Source organism: Etheostoma spectabile, chromosome 15, assembly GCF_008692095.1.
Source record: "Etheostoma spectabile isolate EspeVRDwgs_2016 chromosome 15, UIUC_Espe_1.0, whole genome shotgun sequence".
In the NCBI taxonomy this organism is placed as follows: Eukaryota; Metazoa; Chordata; class Actinopteri; order Perciformes; family Percidae; genus Etheostoma; species Etheostoma spectabile.
In genome coordinates this window covers 21,174,475-21,184,300 of record NC_045747.1, presented here as the reverse complement: position 1 = coordinate 21,184,300, position 9,826 = coordinate 21,174,475, and the positions used below count along the sequence as shown (strand labels likewise).

General features: G+C 41.3%; 1 protein-coding gene across 1 annotated transcript in view; it reads left to right on the top strand.

The window, feature by feature from the left end:
• Positions 1-9,826, top strand: part of tollip (toll interacting protein) — a 92,426-nt gene that overhangs the window by 23,377 nt on the left and 59,223 nt on the right. The window contains exons 3-5 of the mRNA XM_032537772.1: positions 6,094-6,276; positions 6,895-7,047; positions 8,185-8,269. Of these exons, the coding sequence (XP_032393663.1) occupies positions 6,094-6,276; positions 6,895-7,047; positions 8,185-8,269 (421 nt within the window). The remainder of the gene's footprint in view (positions 1-6,093; positions 6,277-6,894; positions 7,048-8,184; positions 8,270-9,826) is intronic.

Sequence of the window (9,826 nt, the reverse complement as noted above, 5' to 3'; positions counted from 1 at the left end):
GTGTTAATAACAATTAAAACTGTAGACAAATGTAAGAAGTGTGGACCGGCGCTGTGTGGCGGGGCTGCGCGGAGAGTAAGATGAGAGAGAGTAGAGGAGAGATCCAACACAGGCACGGCTTTACAGAAGAAATGGGTCATGTAACGCAAAATTAAACCATATCCATATTAACAACATTGCAGCGGATGCGCGGACATAATGTGCACCAGTGCGTCCTAGAGGAAAAATGTTACTTGTGCCCTTGAACCCTGTGAGCTTTAAAGTTTGTTCTAATGTTGTCTTTGTAGCGCTATTTTGAGCTACAAAGGGCATGCTGGCCAGTTGCAATAGGAGTTCTGAATAGAGTACTTGCTTTAGGAGGCAAGTATCAGGCAATGTGGCCTGTCCATCTCAGTTGCTGCATAATGATAGTGGTGATGATGCTATCTTGTTTGTTTGCCTCCTCCACGATGCTAATGTTTGTGCGCTTCTCTTCCCAGCTGACACACATGCATCACATTTTCCGGAGGCATCTTTGGTGGTAGGTCTCCTAAGGGCCTGCTTTAAGTAGTCCACGTCTGTGTGCCATAAAGAAGTGTTGGCAGGATGACTGCTTTGTATACAAGCAGCTTAGTCTTGGCAAGCAGGTTGGCATTTTCAAAGACCCTTGTGCGGAGCTTTTTTTTTTTTTTTTTTTTTTTTTTTACATAATTTTAAATCAGATTTTCAATTGCCTGGTCATTATCATCAAACCAGTCCTGGTTCTTCTTAGATTTAATACCCACCACTTTCTGGCCAGTGCTAAGGATGGTGGATTTCAGTGAGCTCCAATGCGCTTTGACATCATCGGGGTACTGTGATGGTCATTTTGTGCCTGGTACCTTAAAAATACCTGCCTGGTATTTTAAGGTTCTTAATATTTGTGGTGGGGCGTAGGGGTGCACAATATATCGAATCAGTATCGTTATCGCGATATCACGTTGCTCGATATCATTATCGAAAGTCTGCGATAATTCTTTTTTTATGCGTCCCGTCCGACACGCAGACGGAGTTCTGAAGGAAAATAAAAATTGAGCGGAAGTGCGTAGGAGGGCGGAGCCAGGCTAGCGTCGCGCCTCCGCTGGGAACATAAATCAGTGAAGATAAGACAGAGACAAAAACAAGCGAAAAGAAAGAAAGACTTAAGAAGAGAGAGCGAAGGGAGCAAAGAAAGACACAAAAGTAGAAAATGAGTGTTGCTCAGGGAGAAGACAAAATAACAGGATAGAGAAACTTTAGAGGCCAAAGTAAAGTTGCGTCCAGAGCATCAGGTGGCTCTAACCCTGACAACGGGAGCATATAAAGAAGGCTGCGGAACTCAACAAATGCAGAGGCTACAATGTTTTGACACCTTTTCACAATGCTGTTGGTAATTATTAAATTATTTGTAACTTTCATTAAATGTATAAGGGATAGGATTTTTATTAGTGTATACACTGACATATTGTATAGATCTCGAAGCTGACACAATCATATATTTATTTTATGTGACACTTGCAATAAACTGAAAAATATAGACCATTTAAATAAACCTTTATTTCTTTTTCATAGTATTTGTTGCTATAACTTGTTTTAATAGTACAAAGTGCTATACATTTATCAGGGCTGTAGTACTCGAGTCGGTCTTGGACTTGAGACCGTTTTTCTATGGACTCGGACTTGTCTCGGACTCGCTAGTATTTGGACTCGGACTTGTCTCGGACTCGGCCACTGGTCTGGCCCAATATGACTTTTGGTCTGGACCGAGTCCAAGTGTCTTTATTATGTTGATGATAATATTGGAGGGAAAGTGAAACACAGTCCAGGTGGGGATATTGTTCGGCTTTTTACAAGTTCAGACAGCTAACGTTAGCTAACGCTACGCCGGTGTTTACTAACGTTAGCGCACCAGCGTTAGCCTAGCTTACTAACGCTAGGTAAATATTACGGCTGCCTTCGGAGTTTCCTATATCTGCGTCCACGTTGTCAACATAAGACCTGTGGCGTTAGTTGGAGCCATCATTGTATCACATGAAATAAGCTTTGCGCCTACGAGATGGGTGGGTTTTTGTTACGTTATAAAAAAGCTAACTGGCTATAGTTAGCCCGTTTGTATGCTAGCGGACATTAGCTAACGTTGCCGAGGTGTGTGTGTGTGTGTGTGTGTGTGTGTGTGTGTGTGTGTGTGTGTGTGTGTGTGTGTGTGTGTGTGTGTGTGTGTGTGTGTGTGTGTAACGAACATATGTTAATTACACGCTGTTCATTGTTGTTTAACCAAACTTTGTTTCCTGAAAACACATCTTTCCTATTAACCCACGTCCAAATAACATTTTCTGTTCTATAAACACGCTCATTTATTTATTTTATACTGTACAACCAGTAAAACATGTCCTGTTCTGTAGTAGACATGGTTATTATTTATTTATTCTGTTGTACCAGTCCAAATGACTGTCTGTTGAAATAAACCTTGTGTTGTAAAAATTTGTTTAATGTTATTAATCTTTTTATGCGTTTTCCCATAACTTTTGTAATTTTACATATGTTTAAAAATATCGAAATTAATATCGATATCGCAATATTCATTATCGATATCGCAATATCAAATTTTTTTCAATATCGTGCACCCCTAGTGGGGCGGAATTGTTTTTGCTTTCTTCTTTTGGGTATGAGTCTGATGACCATAGTTGATTAGTCTATACAGCATCCATCTGAGCTTGTTATTTCTCTTGAGATGTACAATAACGTAATCGATCAGATGCCAGTGCTTTGATCGGGGGTGCATCCAGGATGTTTGTTTTTCTGCCTGAACAGGTTGTTTGTGACAATAAGACTGCACATTTGGTCAAGAGTAGGATGCCGTAAGGATCCAATGGTACCAAGTCCCCAATGGGGATGATTTTCTTTTCTTTTTTGGCTGACGAGATGTTTTCTAGTCTGGCATAAAAGGCTTCTTTGATGTCGTTGTGTGAGTCCAGAGTGGGCCACTCACAACTGTGGCCATCTGGTTGGAATTAAATTTTAGCCGGACTGTCATTAGGCACTCCCTGTTGCCCTGGGGCTGTTCAGTGAGTTGCTTTACCAGGTTATTTTTGATTCCAAAGCTAACCCCATGTGTCCTGGGTTCACCAGCAGGCCTTCCCTTCCAAAAGAAGGTGTAGTCTCCCCCTTACCTCTGTCAGTTGTCCTTCTTCCGCCAGTCTGGTCTTGGATAGGGCTGCAATTCGATGTTGATCCTCCGCAGTTCCCTAGCTACAAAGGCAGGCACCGAAAACTAAGCTTTCTTTGTTTCTGACCGCATGGTGAACGGTGGTGATGGTAATCCAGCCAGGAAGGTGATGAGGGAGACAATTTTTTAGGGTATCTTTTCTAGCCCCCTCCCATACTGGGGTGAACAGTGTCATCCCTAAACAGGGCTGCTCAGTCATGGGTGACGGTACTGAAGAACTGTCTTGCCTCAGTCCAATAGTTCAACGACTGTACTTCACCTACTGCCTATGTGCTAGTTTGTGACTAGGAACTCCCAAACTTCTCTGTCCTACTCGCGTCGCCATTCGCTGATCGCCACAGGGCTTGGAGTGGGTTGTGCAGATTGAGTAATCCCCAACAGGACGTCAGTACGTAAAATCTAAACTTTTAACGTGGGAAGACTGGTGCACCGACAGCCACCACACCACAGTCCTTGACAGAGAGAGGTCCAGGACCAAAAGTATTGACTCCATGACGGCTGGAAGCCCCATCTCTGCTGCAGCCTTCTTCCACCTTTGCAGCCGTTGTAGTGATCCACTTAAGTACCCAGACACCATCCTCCGCCTGCTTTGCTGTTGAGGTCTTTTTCTTGAGTCACGCTTCATGTGGCACCACCCCTTCGACCTTACCACCAAGGGTGACCCTACCAGGAGCTCAGCTCCAGACGGCGTTGCTCTTGGGATCTCAGGTACACACAAGTACTTGTATTAAATTCATCAAATCAAGTTGAATTGATACACCTTGGCAAAAAGCTGTGGTAGAAAGAGAGCCGCAATGTTCATGGTCACTGAGCAGCGCTTACTGTTTAAAAATATACATGGCAAATGGCCTGGTATGTCATAGAAAAGTATGCTCAGTATGACATGCAAAGCCAATAGTAGACAAACTGTTATAACTGGATTGTTTAGAACAGTGGGTGTTAAGGAAAAACTCAGGAGCCGCACAATTGATGTTCACATACATGATGAAGGTTTGGGAAACAATGACTTACAAAGAAGCATTTATTAGAATCTCAATTGAGGAGAATTTTGGCAGGCAGTACAGTTAAATCACGATTAGGGTGTACGGTAAACCACGGTAGAAATGTTGGCAGAAACAATTACTGGCTGGGGTGGGCTACAGGACAATAGGCAAGTAGCTTGGTGAGAAGGCAACAACTGTTGACACAATTATTAGAACATGGAAGAAGTTAAAGATGACGGTCAAGCTCCCTCGGTCTGGTGCTCCATGCAAGATCTCACCTCGTGGGGCATCAGTGATCATGAGGAAAATGAGGGATCCGCCCAGAACTACACGACAGGACTGAACCAAATAGAAAGTCTTTGGGGGGAGCTGAAAGTCCGTATTGCCCAGCGACAGCCCCGAAACCTGAAGGATCTGGAGAAGGTCTGTATGGAGGAGTGGGCAAAAATCCCTGCTGCAGTGTGTGATCTCTGTAATTGCAAACAAAGGTTTCTGTACCAAATATTAAGTTCTTCTTATTTGATGTATCAAATACTTATGTCATGCAATACAATGCAAATGAATTATTTGAAAACACATACAATGTGATTTCCTGGATTTTTGTTTTAGAGTCTAGCTCTCACCATTGAAGTGTACCTGATGATAAAAAATTAGAGACCTCTACATGCTTTGTAAGTAGGAGTGTATCAAATACTTGTTCTTCCCACTGTATATTATTGCCTTGATAATATTGCTGTTGCTATATTTGTTATTGCATATTCTTAGTATTGTTTCTTGTGTTGTATTAGTATTGTATCTTGTTATGCTGGTGGGATGTAACATTTAGTTTTGGTAAATAATGATCTTAGTAAGTCGGGTGCTTATTAATGTGCATTATGATTTTCTTACATTTCAGAACCACATCCAACTTCACATGTAATGTCAAATACAACTTCATAGTTGACTTCATGTTCAAGTTGTAAATAAATCTTCCTGGATCTCAAAGTCGGACATCTCTGGTTCAAGTTCTTACCGCGAGCAGCGGGCCAGTGTTTCAGTAGCCAGTTTTCAATAGATTTTACATGCCTGTTGCATATGTTTTTGTAATATAATAAACATTTTTACACTTTTTGAAACTATTTCAGCTTGTGTAGGCCTAACAATGCTTCCTGAAAATTTTGAATACACTGAAATACCGTGATAATACTGAAAATATGTTAATTTTTGTCACTATAACCGTGAGGTTAAATTTTCATACTGTTACATCCCTAATCATGATGTGTTATTGTGTTGTGCCGTCCCAACTCTGAGATTCGTCTTGCTTCCCCAGATACATATACTGTATTACTTGCTCAAGCAAGTCAAGTTTATTATGCCAAGATATTGATGGCACCAAAACAAAAGATGCTCACTTAAAACCTAGTTGAATCTAGCTCTCTCTGGGATGTATGCTCAAGTGGGTCAGGCCCCTTTACCGTTTCCACCGTCCCACATAAGTCCTGGAACAAAACATTCCATTATCATGCAGCTGCCTAGACTCCCTAAAGCTGTGAAGGGACAAGGGACCGTTAAAGGGGCAGCTACGGCTTTAAAGAAACATTTCAACGGGTTGTGGTAGTAGTGAAATTTGATCTCTTAGTGATAGTTATGCATCGTGAATCGGTTTAAAATCAATATGTGTAAACATTACAACTGGTTGGGATAAAACATTAATCGCAATGCACTTTTTAAGAGGCTAGAAGGTTGATGGGTCTTCTCTCAAGAACCTCTTTATCATGTATAAATATGTATGTATGTAATAGCTTCGTAATGTGTAGGCTCCTCCAAACAAGGGCAATTGTGACAGTAGCCTTATTGAATGTTATCACCTGACTAAAGCCACCTTGTTTTGTTTTTTTTGTTACATAGGCCAAGCTGGCTAAAAACTATGGTATGACTCGGATGGATCCGTACTGTAGGGTCCGACTGGGCTATGCAGTTTACGAAACACCAACTGCTCACAATGGAGCCAAAAACCCGCGCTGGAACAAGGTGATCCAGTGCACAGTGCCTCCTGGGGTGGACTCCTTCTACCTGGAGATCTTTGATGAGGTGAGGAGGTTGCAGAGGCAACAGAGTTCATCTGACCTGCTAATTATGTACAGTATGTATGGGGGGACTGTAGGTCTGTCAGAATTGCAGTTTTTTAAATTATTTTTCTAATCTACTATTTGGCTTTTAATATATTTAATTGATGAGGAATGTCACAACATATTTTACATAAGAGTAGACTTATCCTAAGTAAGTACTGGCTGAATGCACTTATTACAAGTTCCTTTGGACATCAGCCTAATGTAATGAAATATAATGTAAAAGTTACAGGCCACTTTGACTATTGATTAATAATTTATTGAAAATCATGTAAATGGTGTTACTGAACCAAGATTGTTCAATTAATACTTGTACGTTTACTTGAGAACAATATTTTAGTACTTTTTGTTTTTTCAACAGTAATTGGCTTTAATAAACTAAGACACATCCACTCTATTAACCACAGCTTCTGACAGTTAGATTTAAGAGACATGGTCTGTTCCAGACAACTAACTGCTGCCAACAACAAAGCAACAGCCCCAAGAAAAATCAGTGTGTTTTGTTTCTACCTTTTTGCATATGTGTTGCATCTCATGAGTATGTAGTTGTCTGTTTAAATGTTTTTGCTGTGTCATCCAGAGAGCATTCTCCATGGACGACAGGATAGCATGGACTCATGTCACCATCCCTGAAGGCCTGAGGGAGGGCAGTGTGGTGGATGAGTGGTTCAGCCTCAGTGGCAGGCAGGGCGACGACAAGGAGGGCATGATCAACCTGGTGATGTCTTTTGCTGTAAGTAGATTTACTTTAAAAGTCCGACACATGTAATCTTAACTGGTCATAATGTTTTGTGTGTGAGAAAATAAGTGTTGCAGCCTCTCTCCATCTGTAGTCACCACTTTCTCACTCAATGTCCCGACCACAGCATCTGGTTAATTACACGTCACAAGTTATACTAAATCATCTCCACTAAAGGATGTTGTACCTCTGAAGGTCAATGTTGCTTTGCTGAGTGACACAGCTGTGTGTCCAATGAAGGCAGCAGATATTACTGAAGTTACCAAAAACACCCAGTCTTTCTGCTTGTGACATTCTATTGTCACAAGCAGAAAGTAAAATAAATAAATAAATCACAAAACGGAAAATAGTTACTGGATGTTCAGAGTACAAGAACTGCAAGAAGAGGAAGAGGTAGTATGATGGCGCCTGGACGTGGGCAAGAGTTGTTCCATCCATGACCAGATTATCATAGTTTATAAAATGTAGTGCATTGATGACATTTCATACACTACAACTTAATTCTCAAAATCTGAGAGAACACAGTTATGTGAGAAATGTTTAAATTGTGCAGAAAGTTTTGAATTACAAAAATCTTGCTAACACTATTATGAGCTATTTATGTCCAGGGGTATATAAATTAAATTGTGTCATTATCATTGATGTGAACAGGCGCCACATGCTCATTTAAAGAGGTTACTTCCCCCCACAAAAGACATGAAAGAAGAGGGTAGAGTAAATCATGCCTATATGTGCGCAGACTGCGTTATTATGGATCCTACGTAACTTCTAGGCAAGTCCGCCCTACGAAGCAGCTCGATTGGTTGCGGTTAGGCATTAACCTCTATTGGTTAAGGTTAGGATGGGCCGGGTTCCTTAACGCCCGCTGACTCAATAGAACATTAAACATTAAAACATTAAAAGTTGATATACAAGACAAGGAATATAACAGTAACGCCTGAGAGCCTTACTGCATTATATACAGAATTTATTTTTTTACTTTACATAAAAACACATTTCCACCAAAAATGTACGACAAAGAAAATCATCAGTTGCAGAAAAACAAAGTCCAACATGTGTCCCTTCATATATCTTATGCTAAAACACATTCTGTGCAAGCAGTGAAACTTGACTCTTCTCACTATGTTTCAGTCCTTACCAGCAGGGATGATGACTCAGCCTGTGGTCCTAATGCCCTCTGTGTATCAACAAGGAGTAGGATATGTGCCCATTGCAGGTCAGACACACACACACACACACACACACACACACACACACACACACACAAAATCACTGGCGCAGACGCCAGCACCCAGCCACCACATCACTTTTGTTTACTGATAGCTATTGTTTACCTCAAGCTAAGTAATTAGCTAGTAAGTGGCGATTTTTGGCAGCCAGCCTTCCAAAAGAAAGCACAATGAAATTAAATAACCAATCGTTAACCGACAAGCAGGTAACTGAGTCTCAGCAGTGGGACTGCTATTATTTTGAACAAAACTAAAATATGTAGCCCCAACACAACAGAATGTAGCGGAACTCATTTGTATCAAATAGACACAACAGAATATAATGGAGTGAGCCTAACTTGTTTTTATCAAATAGATACAACAGTATGTAATTGAGTTAGCCTTACGAATTGTTATCAAATTGAATTGAAATGAAATAATTACATTACCTACAGTGCCTTGCGAAAGTATTCGGCCCCCTTGAACTTTTCAACCTTTTGACACATTTCAGGCTTCAAACATAAAGATATACAATTTTTATTTTTTGTGAAGAATCACCAACAAGTGGGACACAATTGTGAAGTGGAACAAAATCTATTGGATATTTTAAACTTTTTAGCAAATAAAAAACTGAAAAGTGGTGTGTGCAAAATTATTCGGCCCCCTTGCGTTAATACTTTGTAGAGCCAAATTGCAGCAGCGATTACAGCTGCAAGTCGCTTGGGGTATGTTTCTATCAGTTTTGCACATCGAGGGACTGAAATTCTTGCCCATTCTTCCTTGCAAAAACCGCTCGGCTCAGTGAGGTTGATGGAGAGCGTGTTAACAGCAGTTTTCAGTTCTTCCACAGATTCTCGATTGGATTCAGGTCTGGACTTGACTTGCCCTAACACCTGGATACGTATTTTGTGAACCATTCCTTGTGTAGTTTTGCTGTATGTTTGGGATCATTGTTGTTGGAAGATAAATCTCCGTCCAGTTCAGGTCTTTGCAGACTCCAACAGGTTTTCATCCAGAATGGTCCTGTTTTGGCTGCATCCATCTCCCCTCAATTTTAACCCTTCCCTGTCCCTGCTGAAGAAAAGCAGGCCCAAACCATATGCTGCCACCCCCATGTTTGACAGTGGGGATGGTGGTGAGGTGATGAGCGTGTTGCTTTTACGCCAACATATCGTTTTGCATTGTGGCCAAAAAGTTCGATTTTGGGTTTTCACTGACCAGAGCACCTTCTTCCACATGTTTGGTGTGTCCCCCAGGTGGCTTGTGGCAAACTTTAGACAATACTTTTTATGGATATCTGTGAGAAATGGCTTTCTTCTTGCCACTCTTCCATGAAGCAGATTGTGCAGTGTACGACTGATTGTTGTCCTATGGACAGACTCTCCCACCTAGCTGTAGTTCCTGCAGTTCATCCAGAGTGATCATGGGCCTCTTGGTGCATCTCTCAGTCTTCTCCTTGTCTGAGCTGAAAGTTTACAGGGATGGCCAGGTCTTGGTAGATTCGCAGTGGTCTGATACTCCTTCCAATTCAAAATGATCGCTTGCACAGTGCTCCTTGGGATGTT